We start from the raw sequence: 27,356 nt of genomic DNA, 5'->3' as shown, positions 1-27,356 counted from the left end.
ACCAAAATGTCGTCTGCTTCAGCCATTCTCTCTATACCTACCCGTACCGATATCTACTCTGGAATGACGTCATCAGTTGTGTTGCATTGTCATTGTGTTTGACAAAGGGAATTGACAACATCGGAAGTGACAAAATTTTCACATTGAATGAGAATCAGACAAGAAACAATGGTCTCAAACTGTCCGGAAATAGATTTAATTTGGAAGTGGGTAGAAACAATTTCGCCAACCGTGTAGTTAATGAATGGAATAAACTTCCTGCACAGGTAGTGCAATGTAATTCAGTTCGAAGCTTTAAGAACCATTAGATAAACACCTAAGCAAGATGCTGTAATGATTATAATTTATCTTATATTATTTGTTTTTGTTTTGTTATCATTTGTCTGTTTGATTCTCATTTGGCTGTTTGATTTTATTTTATTTTATTTTAAGAACATAAGAACATAAGAAATAAAGGAGACTGCAAAAGACCATAAGGCCTACACTAGGCAGCTCCGTATCCATCACCACCTGTCGTCCCCATCCATAAAGTTGTCTAATCGTTTTTTAAAACAACTGATAGTTTCAGCGCTTACTACGTGGTTACTAAGTTTATTCCATTCATCGACCACCCTATTTGTAAACCAATTCTTGCCTATTTCCTTCTTAAATCTAAATTTGTCCAGTTTATACCCATTACTGCGAGTCCTGCCCTGTTGTTTTATTATGATGACCTTGTTTGCATCACCCTTGTTATAGCCTTTGATCCACTTGAACACTTCTATTAGATCACCCCGCACTCTGCGTCTTTCCAGAGAGTGTAAGTTTAGGTCCCTAAGCCTCTCTTCGTAAGGCAAATTTCCGAGTCCTTGTATCATTTTGGTCATTCTTCTCTGTACTGATTCTAGTGAATTTATGTCCATTCTGTAGGACGGAGACCAAAACTGTACCGCATAGTCAAGGATGGGTCTAACTATCGCTAGAGTTTAATAATTACCTCTGCACTTCTATTTGTTACCGTCCTAGCAATGAAGCCTAATGCTCTGTTTGCTTTATTTCTGGCGCTAATGCACTGCTTCCTGGTTTTAAGGTCCGGACTCACCAGAACTCCCAAGTCCCTCTCGCACTCAGATTTTTCTAAAAACGTGTCATCTAAGTTGTATCTATTTTCTGGGTTGTGTAGCCCTACGTTTAACATGCTACACTTAGAGATATTGAAGTTCATTTGCCATTTCACCGACCATGTTAACAGTTTATTAAGATCATCCTGCAGAATCTGGGCGTCTTCTCCTGACCTAATTAGGCGTCCTATTTTAGTGTCGTCCGCAAACTTACTAACATCACTATTTAACCCATCGTCTAAGTCGTTTATATACATAATGAACAATAAGGGACCCAAAACCGAGCCCTGGGGGACCCCGCTAGTAACATTGCCCCACCTAGATTTTATTCCATTTATGGTGACCCGCTGTTTTCTGTTACTAATCCAAGCTCTAATCCATTCTAACACTTTTCCTCCTATGCCATGGGCTTTGATTTTATTTAGTAGTCTCTGGTGTGGCACTTTGTCGAACGCTTTGCTAAAGTCAAGGTAAATAACATCGTAATTTTCATTGTTGTCTGACGCCTTATATACCTTAGTGTAAAAGGATAGAAGATTAGTCACGCATGACTTACCTTTGGAGAAACCATGCTGTGAATCACGAATTAAATTATGCCCTTCAATGTGTTCTCTGAGTCTATTTACTATTATTGATTCAAGCATTTTTCCTATAACCGATGTCAAACTGATTGGCCTGTAGTTGCATATGGTCGATCTATCTCCCTTCTTAAAAACAGGAACAACGTTTGCCTGCCTCCAAGCAGTTGGAACAGAACCAGTGTCTACCGATTTATTGAATATTTCAGTTAACTGGTCGCAGATTTCAAATTTACACTCTTTAAGCATTCTTGGAAAAATTTCGTCCGGACCCGGAGATTTTGTAGCTTTAAGTCTGTCAATCTGCTTGATAACTTCTTCTTTACTAATGCTGATATTAGTTAGGCTATTTTCTTCATCCCCTCTGAAAATCGGATCGCAGTCAGGTACTTTATCTAACCTCTCATTAGTAAACACCGATAGAAAATAATTGTTAAACTCCTCACTCATTTTTTCTTCCGATTCTATCATGACATTTTCATCGTTTTTAATTGGTCCTATTCTTTCTTTATTTTTTGTTCTATAGAGGTGAAAGAAACCCTTTGGGTTGGATTTTGCTTGACTGGCAACCTTGATTTCATAATTACGTTTCGCTGAACGTGTATTCCTTTTAACCAGCTTTGCCATTTCGTTATATCTTGATCTAAGGTGTGATTCCCCGTTTTTTATTTTTACGTAAAGTCCTCTTTTAATTCCGATCTCATGTTTCAATCTGTCCGTCATCCATTTGGGAGTATTACTATTTTTTCGTATTGACTTTAGGGGGATAAATGTGTTTTGTGCATTAATAATTAGATCTGCCAGATTGCTATACATCTCATCCAAAGTACTGACCTGATTTTTGGGCCGTCGCCCCGAATCGACCTGACTCTCTTTGACCCAGACCTGACTTAAGGTATGCGTATTTCTCTCTTTGACCCAGACCTGACCCTGTTTGTTTATTATTTAACTATACCTATGTATTTATTTATGTATTTTATTTGTTATTTACATTATTATAGTTTTTATTTGTTAATTTATTATTATTATTATTTTCGCATCCGACCTAGATATGGACCAAAAGGTCTCCTGTCGGCATGCTCCGCCTTTGTAATCCTTTGTAATCGTGTCGAATACTGCAGGTATTTTACATCAAACTTAGGAATTATGAAAATGGACAAAGAACTACTGAGGAAAATACACGATCGGGATGAAAAGAATAGAAAAAAAAGGTGGAGAATAATAATGTATTGATAACCCAGAGAAAGGCAGGAGAAGAGAGCTTACAATAACCGCCCAGCAACAATGATATTATTCACGTACAAATATACACGAGGAGCTAAATGATGGAGTTAGATTATCAAGCAATAATACTAAATCGTTTTATTTTCTTAAAGCATATCAAAACAAATGAAAAGAGATATTATTTTTAGACATCTAGATTAAAATAATTAGATAGATAACCTTAGAAAAATAAAACCAGGAGAAATAATAAGTGAATAACAAACAAATTATAGGGAGACAAAATAAAAGATAAAAAATACAAGACAAAATATAGTTTAATTAGTAAGACAGGGTGTTGAATAAGTTGAATGATCTTTGGCATGGGACCGACAGATAAAAATAGTGAGTGACTAATCACATATAATAAACAGTGGGAATCAAAGACAGTAGTGAGAATTGGGAGAAAGTGAAGAGGTTGAAAACAAGATCCTTTGAAATGCTCTTAGCTGAATAAAGTCGTTCGGTGGAAGGAAAATTAGATATTTACTCGTAGATGCAAGGTAATCACTTTAGAAAATAAACAAACGGAGCAGAGCGCTTTCGTATATTACATCCTCAGTGTTTGTTTATTTTCTAAAGTGGTTACCTTGCATTTATAATACACACGTTCCCAGTGTTTTTATTGCATACTCGTAGATGTGTCGAAGGGAAAGGTAGAATCCCTTAATTGCGACATTTTTTGGTGAATCTTCCCCACCACTCCATCTACTCTCTCATACAATCAACTCCCTCCTGCATTCTCCAACCGAAAGTTTAATCGAACACACCTAAATTTATTAAGTTGAAATAACAAATTTGGTTTTGTATTTTTATTTTCTTCTACCTTTCCATATTTTTATGTTCAGTCTTTGTAATGATATAGGCGACTGTAATAAATTTTTACCATAAATCAGAGAAATATAACTTTTCATATACCTATTTCCCAAAACACCTTTACATTATCGGTGACAAGAGTTACATTGTAGTAAACATGAGGATAGAAATTTTCAAATTAATCCCTTTCAAAATTCCTGAATGACTCACAGGATGCAATGATCAATTACTTTTGCCAATATTCGGTGTGAAGTATGGTTATTGGCGATCGATGTCAACGACAATGCTTTAGCTGAATGACGTCAATGGTCGATATGATATTAGATGAATATCGGCGACGAGCGGTTTAGTGGGATGCAGTCGAAAGGTGGAGTTGCATATACCCAAACTTGATCCATGATATAATACAACTCTAGAAATATAGAGCTTGTGGTTAAAAGTTCGATATATTTCTATGTACTGTATAATATTATTTTCGCTATGAAAATAATACGTACTAAGTTCGCAGATGAACATATGTGAATGAATTGGTGAGAGTAGGTTTAAGATTGTACGAGAATCTGTCGTGTGGCGGATGCGATAAAACTATTTTGGTGAAACTAGGACGTTAGGCTAAAATAACATAGAGCAGAAGTTAGACACCACAGGATAAGCAGTTTGTTAGTTAATCATGTCGACGAAGAAGACCATTTACTGAAATGGGATGACTCAAAAACAATATTGGATAAATTCACCAGGCAAGAAAGAAAGACGATGGAGTCCGCATTCATTACCAACAAGAAAAACATCAATAAGAGGACTGGGGATTCCGTATGGGCTATGGCAACAGCATGCATCATTACCTTGAACAAAATGCATATAGCCCCTGGGCCAGGCGGACAACTCAAGTTTGAGTCCCATGAAGAACTGAAAAATTTAGCTGACCAGCACTACAATATTGGAGAAAGAGTTCGGGTATGTGTGCATGTGCGTGTGTGTGTAAAGTTGTAGCATTAGCCATATGGGTAGGGCCACATGATCTCTAAGCTCTAGTTCGGAAGGGTAATTTCTGCCATTAACGAGTTCAACACGTGGTCCAAACACTACAATTAGACCTCGATACACTCAATACCCGATTCACCGTATCATCACTAGTACGATGATGTTGGCAATTGAGTTGATTAAATCCTACAGGTTAACCTAGCACATTAACATATTTATATATTCGTGCATTTGAATATTTATTTAATGTACTGTAATTACTAAGTTTATATACCACAAACATGTTTAATCTATTGGTAATTGTATAATGCACTGCATTTGTAAATGGGAGCGTTCTTTCCTGCGCATGTCACTGCGCGTTTGTTCATATGAGTGTTGTCAGGACAGGACGTTCATTACGCCAACACTGTTTAGTGAAGGCGAGAGGTGAGGAAGACTGAACAGAATCGGCGACCAAAGGATAATGTTGTGAAGACTTAGGACCCTGTATATTGACTTTCACACTAAAAGGCATGGAACATTAATGTGAGACTGAATTCCAGTTTTATGAAATATTTACGATAGAAGCATAGTAATATGGTTGATAAATTAATTATTTTTGCGAAATAGTACTAAGTGCATTACTTGTAATTACGATTGTTCAAAAGACATTAAAGGTCCAGGAGAGAATTATATTCATTCTCGTTTCAATGTATGTTGCTTAAAGTATTTTGTCATTCTCTGATGTATTTGTTTGGTTTCGATGATTTTCACACGTACAATATGGATCTATGTACAAATATTAATTTGTATTACAGGTTCAAATGTAAACGATTATGACAGTCCACGAATTTTAGTGTGAAACACTCACTACAAATGGAACCAAAATACATACATATACCAAGGCTTTGCCCCCCTTATAAGGGAGGTAGCCAAAAAGGGAAAGGCATAAAATCATTTCCACACATTCCATCCCTGAATACACTCCACACCCCTCCACCCTCCCTCTTATCTGAGCACCTCCTGGATGACGGGTCATCCCTGCACCCTGTCCACTGCCCTGGGTCAGAAGCAGTGTCGCAAGACACAGCACATCCACAGCAAGGCCATATAAAGGAGAGGACGGGGAGAAATCCCTTCGGGCTGCGTCAAATTTTTCTCACACTTACTACCTCACCCCCCATCCCCCCACCCATTCCACCTCATGCAATCACATCATCCATATACAACCATTCTCCATTCACCCCTGTCTTCTGTCCTCTCCCGTCCTTCCTCAACAGACATTCCCCTCTTCCCCAAAGCCCCCTTCGCCCCATCCATCCACCTCATCCTAGGACGTCCCCTCATGTTCACTCCCTCCACATCTGCCTTCCATACCTCTTTTACTAGTCTTTCTTCACTCATTCTTTCCATGTGTCCAAACCATCCTAATACTTTCATCAACCCTATCTCCCAGCTCCTTTTCCACCCCTGTTTTCCTCCTCACCTCCTCATTTCTCACTCTATCTAGCCTAGTAACCCCCATCATACTTCTCAGACACCTCATCTCAAACACCTAAATAGCCTCAACCAAATCTACAGTCATATTTCTCACCAACTGATCAGTGGAACACAAATACATACCACGCCTCTATATCGACAACAATCTCATGCCACACAAACTCACACATACACCCAAGATTCTTGGCGTAATATACGTAACATACATGTCATTCAAACAACACATCACAAACATAAGGACTGAATGCACATCTAGACTTACCACGCATAAATCAATTGTAGGAACATTTGGATAAAATAAAAAAAAATAATACTACAATATACAAACAATGCATAAGCTCAGTGATGAATTATGCGAGCACCGCATGAACCCCTAATCTAAGACACACCACAACACCCTTCAGACTATACAAACCAAAGCCCTAAAGACAATTATAGTCTGTACAAATACATCACCTACAGACCATTTACACCATGAAACGAACCTTGACATGTGTGGAACACTTGCCGCAGCCTCCACAAACACAGTACACCCACAACACCACATAACAGAACATCCACATATGCCAAGAAACGTCAAAACAACACCCAAATACCTACATCACATACACTCCTTTCTCTTCCTCCACAACCACCAGACACCAACCTCCAGAAACATATCCATAATCATGTCACCCACTGCTCCAACAACAGACTAAAAGACAATACATTGCTGCATGCCAGACCCCTGATATCCATCCCTCTGAACTCTCTCCCCAAAAAGGACAGAGTCCATCTGGCCAAACTGCGATGCGGCCACCGCCCAGCCTTTCTAAGCTACCAGAAGAGGCTGGATGACCGCATTGTAGACAACTGCCCAGGATGTAACACTTCACTCTATACTATACAACACATTATGAAAGGCTGTATTGTACGCAATCACGCACGCCAACAACACAACATATACTCTATAAAGGATCTATAGGGAAATCCTGTTCCAACCGTGGCGTTCCTAAGGGAGATGGGACTGCTCGGCCAGGCTAGGGAACGACAACAACAACAACACATGATCCAAGACTGTGGTGATTCACGCGCGCGCGCTCGCGCACACACACACACACACACACACATATTCACAACTCGTGGCGCAGTTGGTAGAGTTCCCGACTGCCACTACTGCAGTCCGGATTCGAATCCCACCTAGGGCTGAAATAATTTCAGTATTGTTGCGCTGCGAGTCGTTACTCCAAATTTCGTGGGCGGGGAGTTATGTGTGTGTAAGGTGATAGCATTACCCATAGATCGGTCATGTATGAGCTCTTCCGGGAGGATAATAGCTGTCGATCACGAATCCAACACGTGATCCAAGACTATGGTGACCATGCTGAATCACACACACACACACACACACATACACACACACACACACAAGCACGTGCACATACACAGAGATATATTTAACTTAGTATTATCTCGTGACGGAGTGACGTCACACCTCCGGCCGTTATGAATAAGTCCATCTTTTGGCCAGGAAAAGGTGGGTGGCTGGGTGGTCAAGATGTCGACTAAGCGAAAATGTGCGTGCGAGACAGAGAGTTGAGAAAAATGCATACTGAGGCGACGACCCATGACATTAGTGTTTCGTTTGCAGTAACCAGTTACCAGTATCTCTGGGAATAAATAAGAGTATCTTACTGAGGAGGTGGTGTTATAGAAGTGGTGAAGGAGAGATTTGGGAGGATAGCAGGATGGATAGTAGAAATTCAAAGACTGGTTGGCATTTTTTTTTTTCTTTATCTTATTTTATCTATCTACTTTTTTATTTGTTTTATTTTTTTTTATCTATTTTATTTATTTTATTTATTTATCTATTATTGAGGAAGAGTTTCCAGCCATTCAAAAAATGCTTTGTGACTGTGGTTAGGGCGTCGTTACTTGCGGCGAGGGTCTAGGGGATGGCGGTTCGAATCCTGCCACCGGCGAAGTTGAACCAAGGGTATGGTTTATTAGATTCCACGCTACAAAGTCCTGTAAGGGGCAATGTCCAAGCCTTCCGATGGAAGGAGTTTGTGACCTTAAACCATATAATTATTTATGTCTATTATTCATTATCTGTTTATCCATTTTATTTATTTATTTGCCTATTTATTTGTTAATTAATCAATTGATTCATTATATATATATATATATATATATGCGTATATATATATATATATATATATATATATATATGCGTATATATATATATATATATATATATATATATATAATATAATATAATATAATATTCGCATCCGACCTAGTTATGGACCAAAAGGTCTCTTGTCGATATGCTCTTCCTTTGTAATCCTTTGTACCGTAAATCCCTAAAATGTCGCCCACATAAAAGTTATGCGGCCAGCACCCTGTACGGGGTGAACGAGGAACACGGGGTGAACCGGCAGTATTGCTGCAATGGATAAGTGGCGCCATCTTGACATCATAGTTTAAGAAAGGAAGAGTGAAAGGGACGTGAGTGATGACAGGAAGTGATTGTGCCGACAGCATTGTATGGGTTAGAAACATCGAACATAAGAGAGGAAGAGTTTGAATGTGTTTAAGATGAGGTGCGTTGAGAAGTATGCTAGGGGTTACTAGATTGGATAGTGAGAAACGAGGAGGTGAGGTGAACGGAGGTAGAAAGGGAGTTGGGAGATTGGGTTTATGAAAGTGTATTGGAATGATTTGGACACATAGAAAGAATGAGTGAAGAAAGATTAGTAAAAGAGGTGTGGAAGGCAGAGGTGGAAGGAGTGAACATGAGGGGGTGACCAAGGATGAGATGGATGGAGTAAAAGGGTCATTGGAAAAGAGGGGAATGTCTGTTGAGGAAGGATGGGAGAGGACAGAAGATAGGGGTGAATGAAGAAGGGTTGTGTATGGATGATGCTGTGATGCATGAGTGGGAGTGGGTGGGGTGAGTGAGTATACGTGAAAAATAAATTGACGCAGCCCGAAGGGATTACTCCCATCCTCTTTTTCTGTATGAGGGGACGGAGAGGGGGGTCCCCGATTTAATGAAGCGACCTTGCTGTGGATGTGCTGTGCCTTGCGACACTGCTTCTGACCCAGGGCAGTGGGCGAGATGCAGGGATGACCCGTCATCCAGGAGGAGCCAAGATAGAGGGAGGGTGGATGGGAGTGGAGTACGTGGGGATGCAATGAGTGGGAGTGGATTTTATGCCTTTGTTTTTTGGCTACATCCCATGTAAAGGGGAAAGAGCCTTTGGTATATGTATGTATAAAAGAAAGTGTCGTTAGTACTGGTATGCATGACCTCGTTCTTCGACATCTTTATACTCAGAGTTGTTTATGTTAACCTTCTTTTTACAGAAATACTCTTCAAGGTCATGAAGGTTACATATGATAAAAACAAATCCGAAACGAACTTAAGGAATAGTGTCTACATGTAACTTTTAAAACTATAAAGGGTTTAATTTAATTGCGGGTGCATTCGGTTCTTTTCATGTAAGAAAACAGCACTACTGCAACCCAGCCCCTCCGCTCTGCAAATTGTCTGAAGATTAAAGACACAACATTGAAAATAAAATTATTTTAGTAACAAGGAAGTCACTGTGGACATGAATTTAGAAGGACGGTCCGAGAATGAAGACAGTAAGACGTCTGGTGCAGTATGTGGAAAGCGACGACGCTTCATCGTTATGCTCCGCCCCTCTGCAAGCACCGCCCACAAATCACAGGCCGCGATTCATAATGCCAAGGGGCATTTGCTGTGACAGACGCAGCCGGACTCGCAAATGAATGAGAGCAAGTTATGAATAGCGTGGGTCTTAATTAAAGTTAGATGTGGGAAGGGTAACGAAGAATCTGTTGTGAACATGTTCGGATGTAAAAAAAAAAAAAAAACGTTGCATTAATATGTCCGCTGATGTAAGGGCAGTGTCTCAATATTAAGAATCACGATGATATCGTTCTGTGTTTCTTAATTATCGTGGAGACCGTTTGCTGAGATTGTTTATGCATAAGCGAAATTGCTCACACAAACGTATATGTAACAAGATCTAAGAATATAAGGTCTAACCACTTCCCACCGAATTTCGAGGGAGTTGGCGCAGCGGGCCCGTGAACGTCACCTGGCTGTTCAAAGTGGGGTTAGCGGGTCCTATAGCTGTCAGTTGAAGTTGGTACGTCGTTCGAAAATGACGTCGCCTTCGCTCGCACCGCTTCACTCAATTAGTTATATTCTGACAAATATTATATTAAATATATATAAAATATTATAGTTCCTGTCTATATATATGAATATATAATATATATGATATATAATATATATATATATATATATATAATATATATATATATAAAATATTATAGTTCCTGTCTTCCTTGGCGTTTCACAGTTTTCTTCAGTGTATCACAAAGAGAAAATGGACGCATCCAAATGACGTCAGAAGCTGCGCAGAACTGCTCCAGCGGTTAGACCTGTTTACTTAGACCTTGTATGTATATATACATTACGAGTACACATGGCCGGACATGCACACGCACGAATTTTTACCGACAAGTGCAGACATAACAAAGGAACAGCTATTTGTCAGTTGCTGCATTGCCAAACCATAACAACAAACAAGCGAGGGTAACATTAGTTGAATAAACTCGTTTAGCGGTGGCCAGAATAAAATATCCAAATACAGTTTCGGTACAAAGAAAAAATAGGGAGTTACGGAAACAAAGTATAAAGAAGAAAATTCAAGGTGCGGCACACTCGTATTCATCTTGTTGATTTATCAATAAGATAATGACTAAAACGATACAGTTTCGGTACAAAGAAAAAATAGGGAGTTACACAGAGACAGATAAAGTATAAAGAAGAAAATTCAAGGTGCGGCACACTCGTATTCATCTTGTTGATTTATCAATAAGATAATGACTAAAACGGGTATAATAAAACGGACATTCTTGAGACAGTTTACTTCATTAGCAAGTAGCCTACAGACACTGTAAAAAGGAAACGTATTTTCTTCGTATTTTACCGTATTTCCCAACAACATTATATTTCAATATTCAATATTTCTATCTAAAAATATACACTTATTTTCTTGTTTGTCAGGTTACGTACAAAGTTACATTGGGTGTGTGTGTGTGTGTGTGCGCGTGCGTGCGTGTGTGTGTGTGTGTGTGTGATTCACCATGTTCTTTGGATCACGTGTAAGACTCGTGATCGACAGCTATTTCCCTCCCGTAAGAGAGCTCAGAGCTCGTATATGCCCGCTCTATGGGTAATGCTATGACATTGCGCAGCGATACTGAAATGTGTGCGTGTGCGTGTAAAATTGCCTTTTCGTAGTTTTATAGGTAAGCTCTTTAAATGGGGAAAAGGTTTCTTCAAAGATTAATGCGTGAGAAGAATGAGAGGGTGGATAGAGGGTGGTGACGAGCGAAGTCCCACAAAGGCCAGTTCTGGCAATTGTAATGTTCCTAATAATCGTGAATGGCAGTATGATACAAAGATCTTGACAGACGAACAAATCGCCCCGAGTTCATTTTTTTTCTTGTATAAAACGGATTGTTAAATAGTTAGAAGCCTACACACGCGTGTACATACACACAGGCACGATGCACAAATATCAACAAACACATGCACATAAACACACACATACACACACACACACGCATATATACATACACATGCACAGGAACGCACACACATGTGTGGGTAAACACGAACAAACATCCATACCACACGCAAACATGCACGACCACAAATCAAACACAAACGTGTCCACACACACACACACAAACACACACACACACACACACACACACACACACACACACACACACACACACACACACACACGACCTGAAAAATGGAAAATATATACTGGTTATAGAAATGAATATGTACAAAAGTGCAGAGAGGAAAAAAGAAAATATGAAAAAGATGTTATAGAAAAGTGTAAAGATCAACCAAAACTATTCTACAGATTTGTAAACAATAAACTGAAAAACAAACAAGACTTGGAGAAATTAAGACAAGGAGGAGTTGAATACACTGAGGAAATGGAAATGGCAGAAATTATGAACAAACATTTTAAATCAGTGTTTACAAGAGAAAATATACAACCTGAAGAGATTGAGTGGAAAGAAAAAGTCCCCCCTATGGAAGAAATAGAAGTAACAAAGAATGAAATATTGACACACTTGGGTAATTTTGATGTCAGAAAATCGCATGGGCCAGATGAAATAGCAAACTGGATTCTGAAAGAATGCAGGAATGAACTGGCAGACAAAATACATAGCATAATAAGCAGTTCCTTAAAAAAAGGAAAAGTTCCAGAAGATTGGAAAAAAGCAAATATAGTACCTATATATAAAGGAGGAAATAAAGAACCTACCAACTATAGACCAGTCTCTCTAACAAGTACAATAGCAAAAATTTGTGAAAGAATTATCAAAAGTAGATGGGTAAAATACTTGGAAAAAAACAACGTACTAAATCCAAGGCAATTTGGATTCAGACAAGGACGATCATGCGTCACCAATTTAATATGTTTCTATTCAAGGCTAATAGATATAATACAAGAAAGAGATGGATGGGCTGATTGTGCATTTCTAGACCTAAAAAAAGCTTTTGACAAAGTACCACATAAGAAGTTGCTTAAGAAATTAGAATATGAAGGAGGAATACAAGGTAAATTGCTAAATTGGATGGAAGACTTTTTGCAAGAAAGAAAAATGAGAGTAGTGATAAGAGATCAGCACTCAAAATGGAATGAAGTAATAAGCGGTGTCCCGCAGGGAACAGTTCTGGCCCCAATAATGTTTGCTATATATATTAATGATATGGATGAAGGAATTGAAAGCTATATGAGCTTCTTTGCAGATGATGCAAAACTACTGAAAAGAGTGAAAACTGAAGAAGATTGTGAATCACTACAGAGAGATCTAAATAAAGTACAAGAATGGAGTAGGAAGTGGGAGATGGAGTTCAATACAAAAAAGTGTAGTATAATGGAATTTGGAAAAAGCAAAAACAGAATAACAGGATCATATAATTTGGGAAAAGAAGGAATAAAAAAAGTAGAAAATGAGAAGGACCTGGGAGTCATTGTTATGAATAATATGTCACCTGAGAAACATATAAATAAGATTTTTGGAGAAACTTATAATTTAATAAGAACAATCAAAGTGGCATTTACATACCTGGATGAAGAAATGGTGAGGAAAATCCTAATCACCCTGATAAGACCAAGATTGGAATATGCAGCAACGATATGGTCACCAAGTACAAAAAAATGTATTAAAAAACTTGAAAGAATACAAAGAGCAATCACAAAACTGGCACCAACACTCTCAAAACTATCATATGAAGAGAGACTACAAAAACTTAAACTACAGACACTAGAGCAAAGAAGAGAGAGAGGAGATTTGATAGCTATTTACAGAATCATGAAAGGCATAGAAATTACTGATAGAGAGAATCTGATAAAATGGGATGACAGAAATACAAGAGGACACGGAAAGAAAATAAAAAAAGACAGCTATAGAAGAGATTTGAAAAAGAACAGCTTTCCTCACAGAGTAATAGACAGTTGGAACAAGTTAGATGAGAAAGTGGTGTGTGCAAAAACAATACATGAATTTAAAAATAGTTTAGATAAAATGAGATATGAAGACGGGACCCCACGAGCATAGCTCCCCTTCCCGTAAAATACAACTAGGTAAATACACATACATGCATGCACACACACGCGCGCGCACGCACACGCACATTTCCTTCCCGCTAGAGTTGGGAGTTCAGGCTCTCGGTTCAGCGATGCTGAAAGTTTCAACCTTGGACGGGATTCGAACTCGTATCTCTGAATTAGCGGCCGAAAACGGTACTACTGTACTGTCGAACCGTGTGTGTGTGTGTGTGTGTGTGTGTGTTTCACCACGGTCTTGCATCACGTGTTGGACTCGTGATCGACAGTTATTAACCTCCCGGATGAGAGCTCGGAGCTGGTATGACCGATCTATGGGAAATACTGTGACTTTACACGCATACACACACACCCAACTCCCCACCCACGAGAGTTGGAGTAACAACCCACAGCGCAGCGATACTGAAATTATTTCAGCCCTAGGCGGGATTCGAACCCGGACCGCCGTAGTGGCAGGAGAGAACTCTAACCACCGCTCACTGTGTGTGTGTGCGTGCGTGTGTGTGTGTGTGTGTGCGTGTGTGCGTGTGTGTATTTACCTAGTTGTATTTACCTAGTTGTATTTTACGGGAAGGGGAGCTATGCTCGTGAGGTCCCGTCTTCATATCTCATTTTATCTAAACTATTTTTAAATTCATGTATTGTTTTTGCACACACCACTTTCTCATCTAACTTGTTCCAACTGTCTATTGCTCTGTGAGGAAAGCTGTTCTTTTTCAAATCTCTTCTATAGTTGTCTTTTTTTATTTTCTTTCCGTGTCCTCTTGTATTTCTGTCATCCCATTTTATCAGATTCTCTCTATCAGTAATTTCTATGCCTTTCATGATTCTGTAAATAGCTATCAAATCTCCTCTCTCTCTTCTTTGCTCTAGTGTCTGTAGTTTAAGTTTTTGTAGTCTCTCTTCATATGATAGTTTTGAGAGTGTTGGTGCCAGTTTAGTAATTGCTCTTTGTATTCTTTCAAGTTTTTTTATACATTTTTTTGTACTTGGTGACCATATCGTTGCTGCATATTCCAATCTTGGTCTTATCAGGGTGACTAGGATTTTCCTCACCATTTCTTCATCCAGGTATGTAAATGCCACTTTGATTGTTCTTATTAAATTATAAGTTTCTCCAAAAATCTTATTTATATGTTTCTCAGGTGACATATTATTCATAACAATGACTCCCAGGTCCCTCTCATTTTCTACTCTTTTTATTCCTTCTTCTCCCAAATTATATGATCCTGTTATTCTGTTTTTGCTTTTTCCAAATTCCATTATACTACACTTTTTTGTATTGAACTCCATCTCCCACTTCCTACTCCATTCTTGTACTTTATTTAGATCTCTCTGTAGTGATTCACAATCTTCTTCAGTTTTCACTCTTTTCAGTAATTTTGCATCATCTGCAAAGAAGCTCATATAGCTTTCAATTCCTTCATCCATATCATTAATATATATAGCAAACATTATTGGGGCCAGAACTGTTCCCTGCGGGACACCGCTTATTACTTCATTCCATTTTGAGTGCTGATCTCTTATCACTACTCGCATTTTTCTTTCTTGCAAAAAGTCTTCCATCCAATTTAGCAATTTACCTTGTATTCCTCCTTCATATTCTAATTTCTTAAGCAACTTCTTATGTGGTACTTTGTCAAAAGCTTTTTTTAGGTCTAGAAATGCACAATCAGCCCATCCATCTCTTTCTTGTATTATATCTATTAGCCTTGAATAGAAACATATTAAATTGGTGACGCATGATCGTCCTTGTCTGAATCCAAATTGCCTTGGATTTAGTACGTTGTTTTTTTCCAAGTATTTTACCCATCTACTTTTGATAATTCTTTCACATATTTTTGCTATTGTACTTGTTAGAGAGACTGGTCTATAGTTGGTAGGTTCTTCTTTATTTCCTCCTTTATATATAGGTACTATATTTGCTTTTTTCCAATCTTCTGGAACTTTTCCTTCTTTTTAAGGAACTGCTTATTATGCTATGTATTTTGTCTGCCAGTTCATTCCTACATTCTTTCAGAATCCAGTTTGCTATTTCATCTGGCCCATGCGATTTTCTGACATCAAAATTACCCAAGTGTGTCAATATTTCATTCTTCGTTACTTCTATTTCTTCCATAGGGGGGACTTTTTCCTTCCACTCAATCTCTTCAGGTTGTATATTTTCCCTTGTAAACACTGATTTAAAATGTTTGTTCATAATTTCTGCCATTTCCATTTCCTCAGTGTATTCAACTCCCCCTTGTCTTAATTTCTCCAAGTCTTGTTTGTTTTTCAGTTTATTGTTTACAAATCTGTAGAATAGTTTTGGTTGATCTTTACACTTTTCTATAACATCTTTTTCATATTTTCTTTTTTCCTCTCTGCACTTTTGTACATATTCATTTCTATAACCAGTATATATTTTCCATTTTTCAGGTCTTCTGTCTTTTTTTCCATCCGGTCCAGGCTTTGTCTCTTTTGTCTTTTAACTCCCTACAACTTTTGTTGTACCAGCATTTTACATATTCTTTTTCTTGTTTTTGTCTTGGGACATACTTTTCCACTCCTTCTTTGTAAATTTTTGTCAAAATATTCCATTTCTCTTCCACTGATGTTTCTTCTTTGTATATTTCTTCCCAGTTTTCTTGTTGGAAGAATTCTCTTATTTTATCAAAGTTTGTTTTTTTCATACATCATTCTTCCTTTTCTATATTGTTCATTTCTTTTCATATATTTTTCTTCATTAAGTTCCAGTTCAATCAATATGTGGTCACTTTTACCTATTGGTGTTTTATATTCAATCTTGTCCACTATTCTAGGTTCAGATGTAATTATTAAGTCTAGCCTCGATGGTTCTTCTTCATTTCTATACCTAGTGTTCTCTTGTATCCATTGTGTCATTGAATGGTCAGTAATCATCTCAAGTAGAGCATTTCCCCATGAGTCATCACCACTCTTTACTGTCATTTCTTCCCAGCAGATTTCTTTGCAATTAAAGTCGCCCATCATAACTATTCTTCCTCCGTCTTCCATTATCTTAGTTAATGCTATCTTTGTGTCCTCTAACATACTTTTATGTTCATTCTCCTCCCATGAGGCTGTTTTCGGAGGCACATAGTTGATCACAAATTTTCTGCTCTTCTTATCTCGGTCTTCCACTTCTATCATAATCATCTCTACTGTATTCTTTCCATATATGACACCTTTCACGTTTATATCCTTCTTTGTCAGGAACATAACTCCACCCCCTTGTTTTTTCTCTCTGTTTCTAATCCAATAATTGTATGTATCATGTCCTACACTGTTGGGTGGTAGTGGGCCTTTTAATTTTGTTTCTACAATTCCCATTATGTCCGGTTCTTTTTCTTTCAAATAATCATTCAGTTCATTCAATCCTGTTATCAATCCATCTATATTTGTGTAAGACACTCTTAGTTTTCTGCCACTTCCATTGTGTTCTCTGTTTCCCTTATGTTTTTCTTTAGTATGTCGAACTGCTTTATTTTCATGTTCACTACTCTCCAATAGAATCTCTCTTTCTCTGACTCTGTTCTTTCCTCGTTTTTTGCCTTAGCTTCAATTCTTTTCTGCTTTTCTGCCTCTCTTTCCTCCTTATTCATTTCTCTTTTTATCCATACCTTTTTATATTGATCATTTGTTGCTAGTTTCCCTGTCTTGGATAGAATTTTCTCTGCCGTTGTTTGTGACCTGAATTTAATCTTAATTGGTCTGGTCTTATCTGTACTATATTTTCCGAGTCTGAATTTTATCCTCAATTTCCTTTATAATTTCTGGTTCATCTTCCTGGACTAATTTTAATAAACTGCTTACTCTTTCATTTTCCTCCTTGATTCTTGCGGTTCTATCTGGGTTATGTTTCTCTTCCATTCCTAATATAATTATACATTTCTTTTTGTCAGCTAATTCTCTTACTATATTCTCCTTCTGTCTCATCACTTTAATAACTGAGTCTTCATTATGTTCTTTCAATTGCTGTTTGACTATGTCAGTGAATGAAACCTTATTCCCTTCTTGAGTTATTCTCCAATTTTTAGCTTCTGTAGCTATTTTCTCACTGTTTTCATTACTATTCTTCTTCAATTTCTCATTCTCCTCCTTTACATTTCCTAACTGTCTTTTTAGGTCCTCTACTTCTTCAGTTAAGTTTCTGTTAGCCTTCTCTAGTTGTTCCAATCTTTCAATTCTTTGTAGAATGGAGCCTACATTACCTAACTTACGTTCCAAGTCCTCGATCACCTTATCAACTCTCTCCTCTAGTCTTATCAGTCTGGGGGGGGTTGTGTCCCCCCCACCCTCTTTAAATCCCTGGAACATATTCTCGTCACTTTCTACTGTATTTCTCCTCTCTATACTTCTAATCTTTACATTTTTATTTGCCATTTCGTCATCCGGTGGTCGTTTTCATGTTGATCTTCCGCCCGTCTGCCTGGGCCAAGTCCTCCACATCCTCATTATCTTCCATTTCCCCAGTAATCCCTCCCCCTCTCCTCTTTCCTTACTTTCCCACTACCTCACGAGCAATTCCCCCCCCCCCTGCAAATACAAAAAGGCACTTCTCTTTGCGTTGGTATCCTCAATCTGCACTTTTCTTCAGAGCGTTCGTCAAGCCGTCCGTTCGTTGAAAGTGTGTGTGTGTGTGTGTGTGTGTTTCACCATGGTCTTGGATCACGTGTTGGACTCGTGATCGACAGTTATTAACCTCCCGGATGAGAGCTCAGCTCGTATGACCGATATATGGGAAATACTGTGACTTTACACGCACACACCCCAGCTCCCCGCCCACGAGAGTTGGAGTAACAATCCGTAGAGTAGCGATACTGAAATTTTCAGCCCTAGGCGGGATTCGAACCCGGACCGCCGTTGTGGCAGGCGAGAACTCTAACCACCGCGCCACTGTGTGCGTGTGTGTGTGCGTGCGTGTATGTGTGTGTGCGTGCGTGTATGTGTGTGTGTTTGTGTGTGCGTGCTTATGTGTTTGTGTGTGCGTGTGTGTGTGTGTGTGTGTGTGTGTGTGTGTGTGTGTGTGTGTGTGTGTGTTTGTTTTGGGACTGACGTGCGTGTTTACCTGGGTATGACGAAAAAGTCCCTCGCCAAAATTTGGCAAAAAGAAAATCAAATTTATGGTTTGAGCGACCAAGGATCAGCGACAAACACGACAACGAGGGAGTAAAGTTCACAAAAATAGGCTTCTTTCCCAACGGGTCCCTTCCTGTCGTCAGGAACAACTGCCCTCGCCTAACCTAACTTAATGTAATCTAATCTAATCTAACGTAACCTAACATAAACCAACCTATACTAACCTAGCCTAACTCCTCCTAACCTGACCTTTTTTTTCACATAGTGTCAAAAATCATCTTGGAGTGTAGAATGTTTGGGACAATCATGATGTCAAAATATCCGAAGTATCCATATTCAGAGAAAGGACCAACATGGAAAGAAATCTATTTCTGCCTAAAGTTCAGTTAAATACACGGCCATGTTTTTTTTTTCAATTTTATGAAATCTTATAGATCACAAGGAAGCTTACTGTAATCCTGTTGCAGGTCTTGACAAAATGCATGTTTATTTTTTGGCTTCTGTCGACTCAATGCTTTTACTCCTAAAAAAAAAAAAAAAAAAAAAAAAAAAATTTTTTGTCGTCGCAAACCATTTTGTATGACAACAGTTCAACGGGTCCGCTTTCCTGCAGAATTTTATTTTTTCTTTACTTCATTTCCCCCTCGATATTTTAACGTCGTGGTTGTCCAAATATGCCTGTCATAATGACCTCTTGAAAGTATGTCTGAGAAGGTCAGGTTAGACAAAAATAAGTAGAGACGTTCCGTTGTCGGGGAAGGACGCCCGAAGTCGGGGGAGGGGGGTGGGGAGACCCGATGGGAAAGAATTCAGCACTTTCCTGCTCCTCTTCTCTCGGGTCAATCTTGTTTACCCAGGGATGTACGAGAAGGGTGTTGCCCAGTGATGGAGTGTGGCGTGAGAGACCGCCCAGTGGCGTGACAGGGTGTGACGTGATGTGGCGACGTTGTGTGTGCCCAGAGGTGCTGTACGTGATACTCAAAGGCTTTTAGCACCACGCAAAACGTGAACGGATTGAGAAGGGAGGGAAAGCAAAGGAAGGAAGTAAGTGGATGCACAATCAGATGATAAAATTCGCTGACATTCGTGTAATATCGTCAACTGCATTACAAGAGAATGGTTTGATTTGTGTAGATATATATGTATTACTAAATGTCTGTTTATAACAACTTCTGATGTCATGTTCCCACGTTGCGGCGTTATGTCGATAATATTGCACGAGTATTCATAAAGCTGTTGTCATACAAACATTGAAAACACTGTTAATTTGATTTTTATCTAATTTTATTACATGAATAATATCGTCATAATGTGATAGGTATTTTTTTTAAACGGTAAGTCAACAAAATGACAATGAACGAGTCATCTTTAAGTATATATGTATAAAGTATGTATTGTTATTAAAAAACCCAAATAGAATGATCACATCAAGCTGAATGGTATGAAGATACTTATTATATTATTCACATAATAATACGGAAGTAGAAATAGAATGGACTTGTTTCAAGGATGCAAAGACGGTGTGTAGGATGAGGAGGATATAAGGGAATAGATGGAGAGGCAGCAAAACAAAGAGATGAATAGTTGGTGGTGATGGTGCCGAAAAAGAAGCGAGTACATAAAGAATAGTTGTAAAGAGGAAATGAGGAAGTTTATGAAAGGTACAAAGTAAAAAAGAATGGAAGCAAAACGTAAAGTGTGGGTGGCCAAGAGGATGGTAGATATGATGAGGTGGAAGAAAATGAAAAGAATGAGAAGAGGTTAGTCGTGTAGAGAGGAAAGAGTACAGGGGTCAGAAGGACAGATATTAGTGGAAGTAAAAACAGTTAGTGGAAGATGGGTAGAATGCTTTACTTTGTTCTGTGCAGAGGAGGGTAAAAAATAACTTTAATTGTGGCAGAGTACTCAGAGAATGACGGTAATGGGAAAATAATAAGGCTAAATATTAGTGGAAGTGAAGGCAGTGAGTGAAAGGTGGGCAGAGTGTTTTACTTTGTTCGATGTAGAGGAGGATAAAAAAAAATTAATCGTGGTAGAGTACAAGGAGAATGACGTTGATGAGAAAATGATAAGGCTATAACAAAACAAATACAAATTATACTGAAAGAGATGAAAGCTTGTAAGCCATCCGGGTTAAATAGTTGTCATGTAGAATGATTAGTGAGGCTTTTTAATGTGTGTTCAAAGGAAAGAAGTAGACCGGTGGATTGGAGGAGTGCGCGTATAGTTCCACTATACACGGAATATGGGGACAAGTATGAATGTAATAGCTTCAGAAAGATCACTCCATTAAGTGTAATCGGTAAGGTGTATTGGAGGGTATTAATTTAGAGGATTAGGGGAGGAATGGAGGGAGTAATTAGGGAAGAACAGCGTGGGATTAGGAGAAGAAGAGGGAGCCTAGATTATATATTTTTTAATAAGACATATCCGAAAAGTGTTTGTCAAATGGTAAGGATGTCTTTCTGACTCGTGAATTTCGAAAAGGCGTATGGCAGGGATGATAGGAAGGCTTTATGGAATGTGTTATAGACGTATGGGATAACATAACATAAGAATGTAGGAGACTACAAGAGACCATAAGGCCTACACAAGGCAGCTTCATATCCATCACCATCTGTCATCCCCATCCATAAAGTTATCTAACCGTTTCTTAAAACAACTGATAGTTTCAGCGCTCACTACATGGTTACTAAGTCTATTCCATTCGTTGACCACCCTATTAGTAAACCAATTCTTGCCTATTTTCTTCTTAAATCTAAATGTGTCCAGTTTAAGTCCATTACTGCGAGTCAAGTTGAGGACGGTCAAAAGATTTCATATGACTAGTAGAGCCTGTGTGAAAAGAGTGAATGGTTTAAGGTGAAAGAGGCTGTTCTAATAACGCAAAGGTTGTTCAACGTGTATTTAAACGAGTGGAGAGAGAGGTAAACGCGAGAGGGTTAGTCACGCGTTTGGGGTTGATGAATGAAAGTGGAAGAAAGTGGGAAGTGATGATATTTGCCTGACTTCAGAAAATGCAGATATAGTCAGTCTTTCACGAGAACACTTTTAACAGCTCTTACTACAAGGATGATAAATGCACCAAATATAGTTTACAAGAGCTCTAAGCTTTGTGGTGAGAATGATACATCAAAGGAGGTGATATTCTATAATAACCTCGTGAACACTACCTTATTACCTCCCCTTTTCCCCAGCTCCTATGGATACAATGTACTGTAGACTTGTTTTCCTCTCTTTTCTTCCTTTCACTACCGGGACTAGACCCTCTTGCACCTCATCCCGCGGTCAGTAATCCTCCCATCTTCTATCCAAATCTTCCCTGCTCACTTTCCAGCACCTCACTTTGACCAAACATTCGACCAACTCTGAACAGCCCCTCCCGGTCTCACCACCTTTTCCCTTCCTCACCCTTGCAACAAATCACGTTTGAATTCACGAACGTGATCTTCCCTCGCACAAGCCCTCTGCACTGTCTCCCACCACCACCACCACCTACCCTGACTCTAGTCGGTAGCCTCCCTCCCTCCCCCTCCAAAAGGCTCTTCTCTTTACACAACTTACTGCTCTCTTTTTGTGCCCCTTTCGTTTTCCTGTCCCTTGGACATCCCCTTGCTTCTCTTGAGCACTTACCTGGATATATATCAGGGTCGGCCTTAACCCAATTGGATCAATTGCTCCCAATTGAGCCCCACGCCTAAGGGGACCCCGCGCGAGGGTATAATCTGCTATCGTCTGGGTGTCGTACCCTTAGGTTCAGAGTTTATTTTATCTATTTTTTTATGCAGTAAAATAGTTGCCAGCAGTCATGATTGAAGTCAGTGTGAGAATATCTGTGCAATATTTTCACATTTTCAAATTTCTTGTATTGCTACCACACACAAACAGGCACAAACACCCTTTATTTTATTTTTTACATCGTTTAACACAAACGCTGTGTTATTTTTTCTCCTGCCTTGGCAACAATTTCGCCAAAATGACTGCAATTCGTACCAAAATATCTACATGCCTGTACATATATATATTTACTTAAACGTGGTAAACAACGTTACAGGGAGCTATTCATAATAATAATAATCTTTATATTAGATACCTGTGATAAACACACATGTTGTGGAAATGTGTTATGCTTCCAAGTTCATAGATCTTGAGCCCCGCAACTCTTTCATTTTATCTTGAAAGCAGTTCGAAGGCTTTAACATCAAGTTCATATTTCTTAACGGAATAGCTCGCCAGATCCTTTAGAAAAGTGGATCCAAATGTGGGAGGTATGCTCCCTTGGCTTGGGAGGGTGAAAAGGTTTGGGGGGCGGTGAGGAGAAAGGGGACGGTAAGACGGTTGGCAGGATTGCAATAGGAGTAATATGTATCTTGTTGTTTTTACAAAATCCGAATGTCGAGATGCTGATATCCCTATAACAACCAAATCTATCCCACTATGAACCCACTAGGGAGCCAAGGGGGCGCCAGCTTAGAAAAGTTTGTAAACCACTGCTTTAGACTGCTCAAGTGATTGTGTTTTTAATTGGAGTATACATTCTGTAATTTCTGGGTTGGACTTCCATGAAGTTTCAAGTCTCATGCAAAGCTGAGAACAGAATCAAAATTAAAAAGAATGTAGCATAGAAAGAACAGATCCCTAGAGCGATATGTATACTGAAGCTATAGTCTAAGAAGCAATTTGTGTTCAACTTCTGGGCTGAAAACAGTGGTCCACTGCCTATTTAGTGTAGAACCAAGAGAGATATATATGTTAGGACTTCAGACAGGAGAGAATCGTATAGGAAAACTCTTACTTCAAACTAAATCGAAGGACTTCATGCATCTTGAAAATTGAAAACATGAAAGGTGCCATTGGACTGGAAATATGCATACGTTGTACCAATACTCAAAGTACAAAACAGGAAAATACCGTTGAAATAGAGACCATTCGCCCCAGTATAATAGCCAAAACATGTGAAAATTTGTAAAATATAGATGAAATATTTAGAGGAAAAGGAATCTTGGTTGAAAACAAATTTGGATTTAGAAATAAAAAATCTTGTGCAACCAACCAATATTTTTTGATCGAGAATGGCTGTTATGGTACATGAGAGAAAGGGACGGATGGATTGTGTATGCCTAGATTTGGATCAGGTATTTGACAAAGTGCCGTGCAAAAAATATATAGAAGAGGAAAATTTAGGAGGCCTCGTGGACGCTGAAGTGAATGAAATATTTTTTTTAACAATAGACGTACGAGAACAGCAGTGAGATGAAAAGTCAGAATGGCGATTTGTTGGGCACCACAACCTGTAATGTTTCTATTGTATGTAAATTATATGGTGAATGGGATATAGCTTTATGCAAATTTATTTGCAAATAATGCAAAGATCATGAAGAAAATAGAAAAAAGAGGAGGAATGCAAACTGCTACAGGAAGACCTAGATAAGGTTTATGAGTGGGACGAGGAGTGGAAGATTAATTTCATAACAAAGAAATATAAAATCTCGGAAGTAGAAAAAAAAATGCGAGAAGATATGAAATGGAAAATAAATTGATAGCAAAGGCAAAGGAGGAAAAGGATTTAGGGATTTTAACCAGGAATGATCGATCGGCAAAAAGTCGTATAAAGAAAATAACTGAAGAGGCATAATTTGCTGGAGAATATAAGTGGTATTTCATTGCATGGAAGAAGACTTGATGTAAAAAGGAAAATCACTGAAAGTCTGATTCGTACCAGACTAGAGTATGCGGCAGTGGTGTGGCCTCCAAACATAAGGAAAATGTATTAAATAAAGAGAAAACAAAATACGTGACCAAGATGACCCCGAAATTAAACGACAAGATATATGAGGATACATTGAGAAAATTTGGACTTCCCACATTGGAAGAGCGAAGAGGAAGAGGTGACATGATAATGATATTTAGATCAGAGAAAGGTTTAGAAAACAAATAGACAGAATTTGCTGGTATGGGATAAAAAATCAACAAGAGGCAGATGGAAGAGTGCCTTCCGAAGATCCTGTCTTAGATAACGCATCGTCGTTAGGGAATCTTCAAGACAACTGACAAGAACTATTTAGTAGATTCAAAGCAAGGCTGGCAGTACGGTATGGTATGAAATATCTTCCCGCACTAGGTCACCCGTATGTCGTCTATGGTCTTATGTAGCCAATGTTCCATACAGGGTTCAATAAAACAAGACAACCTTCACTCGCATTGTAAGAACATTACCGTGATCTCAAACCATACCAAGTTTTTATGCACTTAATATATGTAAATAGTCATGGCATAAGGCTCTGTTTATACTAGCGGTTTGAACCGCACGGAAACCGCGACGGTACCGCGTACTCGAGGAAAAATTGCACGGTTGTGTGTGTACGCTTCCATTGACTTGTATTGTAATTGAGATGCCACGGATGAAACCGTTAGTCTGAACAGGGGCTTACACTGAATTGATCTGGAATGGAAGACACTCGAAAGGGAAGTCACCAGGGATGGAATGGAGTGAAACGGAAGATTTCTATCCGGATGGAAGATTCACTTTCAGTTCCATTCCCTGACCTACCGGCCGGCCGGCCTCTCTCCCGCCGGCCGGCCTGTCTCCCGCCGTCCGGCCTGTCTCCCGCCGGCCGGCCTCTCTCCCGCCGTCCGGCCTTTCTCCCGCCGTCCGGCCTTTCTCCTGCCGTCCGGCCTTTCTCCCGCCGTCCGGCCTTTCTCCCGCCGTCCGGCCTTTCTCCCGCCGTCCGGCCTTTCTCCCGCCGTCCGGCCCTTTTCCCGCCAACCGGCCTTCGTCCCGCCGGCCGGATGGAAGATTCACTTTCAGTTCCATTCCCTGACCTACTGACCGGCTGGCCTCTCTCCCGCCGGCCGGCCTCTCTCCCGCCGTCCGGCCTCGCTCCCGCCGGCCGGCCTTACTCCCGCCGTCCGGCCTTTCTCCCGCCGCCCGGCCTTTCTCCCGCCGTCCGGCCTTTCTCCCGCCGTCCGGCCTTTCTCCCGCCGTCCGGCCTTTCTCCCGCCGTCCGGCCTTTCTCCCGCCGTCCGGCCTTTCTCCCGCCGTCCGGCCTTTCTCCCGCCGTCCTGCCTTTCTCCCGCCGTCCTGCCTTTCTCCCGCCGTTCGGCTTTTCTCCCGCCGTCCGGCCTTTCTCCCACCGTCCGGCCTTTATCCCGCCAACCGGCCTTCGTCCATCCGGCCGGCCTCTGTCCCACATGCATGTCGGCCTTTGTCCCGCCGGCCGGCATCTACCCTGCTCTGCGGCGGCGGCGGCAGTGGACAACGAGCTCGTCAGAAGGACTCCCCTGAAGAAAATAGGAGCCACTCATACGCGTGGAGCCCCGCAACACGAGGATCGCGATCACTCGGGCAACTGTCCGAGGCATAGTGTATTTACAAGAAAGAAGCAACATTCGTGAGGTCCTGTCTCTTGTTCTCCAGTTACTATACCTCTCTCTTTCTCCTTCTCTCTTTGTGTGTGTCTGTGTTTAAGTACGTTTAACTGTATTTATTGACAATTGTTTGCTTGTGTGTCTGTGTGCATGTGGCTTGTGTATATGTATTTTTCAAAGATGACATTCTATTCTTACTACAATACTCTGTCATAGCATGATATGAAACATCTCTTTTACGTAATACGAATTAAAGCATCTTAACTTTAACGCGTTCAAATACAGCTAGGATGCAGTATATATATCCATTACACGGACAGTTGTAACTTTAAGAAGATTGCCTTTAACTCACGTGGACGTTAGAGCAGTCGAAGTCCAGGACCGCTGAAGGGAAGAAAGGGAGAGCGAGGCCGGCTAGATCCAGGTGTCCCGATTGCTGGCAGGCTTGTGAACGCTTCTCGACCTGAGTCTGTAGCCACGACTTGCTCTTGAAGAGATGCCCATCCCCTGCTGAGCCTTGAAGACAGGGTAGAGTCGCCTGTCGTACCACATCCAACGCATTCGACGAAGAAGTTTTTGGGTGGTCCTGGGGTCGGGTCGGCGGAGGAATGGACGTTTTCAGAGGTGAAGCTAATCTGCGGTGTTGTGAAAGTACGACAGGTTCCTCCTTTCGTAGCCCATCTTCGCGATCTGCCGCAAGTGGCTGTGTCCATGTCTGTGCAGCCATGTAAGTACTCTCTTCTATAGACAAGTGTTGTGGGAGGCTGGACGATCGAGTGGAAGGTGACGGTTTCCGGTTCTTTGGTAGTTTGACTTTAGGACTCCGGGTCGCCTCTCCAGGATCTGACAAGGAAGTTCCTGCATATGTCGTCTCTTTCGTGCTTGTCTTCTTGACTTCTAGATTTTGAGAATTATCTGGACAAGCATTATGGTCCAGACTTGAGGACTCTGTATTCGATTCTTTTCTGAGACTGGTTTCTTGTGTCTCTTGAACTACTGCAGGTTCACTC

At 40.0% G+C, this 27,356-nt stretch overlaps 1 protein-coding gene across 1 annotated transcript in view; it reads right to left on the bottom strand.

The window, feature by feature from the left end:
• The window catches only part of LOC143027934 (uncharacterized), a 41,632-nt gene that overhangs the window by 14,040 nt on the left and 236 nt on the right, over window positions 1–27,356 (bottom strand). Inside the window, exon 1 of the mRNA XM_076189579.1 lies at window positions 26,699–27,356. This exon is cut by the window's right edge and continues 236 nt beyond it. Within this exon, the coding sequence (XP_076045694.1) occupies window positions 26,699–27,073 (375 nt within the window). The 5' untranslated portion in view covers window positions 27,074–27,356. The remainder of the gene's footprint in view (window positions 1–26,698) is intronic.

This window comes from Oratosquilla oratoria, chromosome 9, assembly GCF_046742065.1.
Source record: "Oratosquilla oratoria isolate Oo_2021 chromosome 9, ASM4674206v1, whole genome shotgun sequence".
NCBI classification, from domain to species: Eukaryota; Metazoa; Arthropoda; class Malacostraca; order Stomatopoda; family Squillidae; genus Oratosquilla; species Oratosquilla oratoria.
Note: the sequence above shows the minus strand (reverse complement) of the source record. Positions and strands in the feature narration are given on the sequence as shown.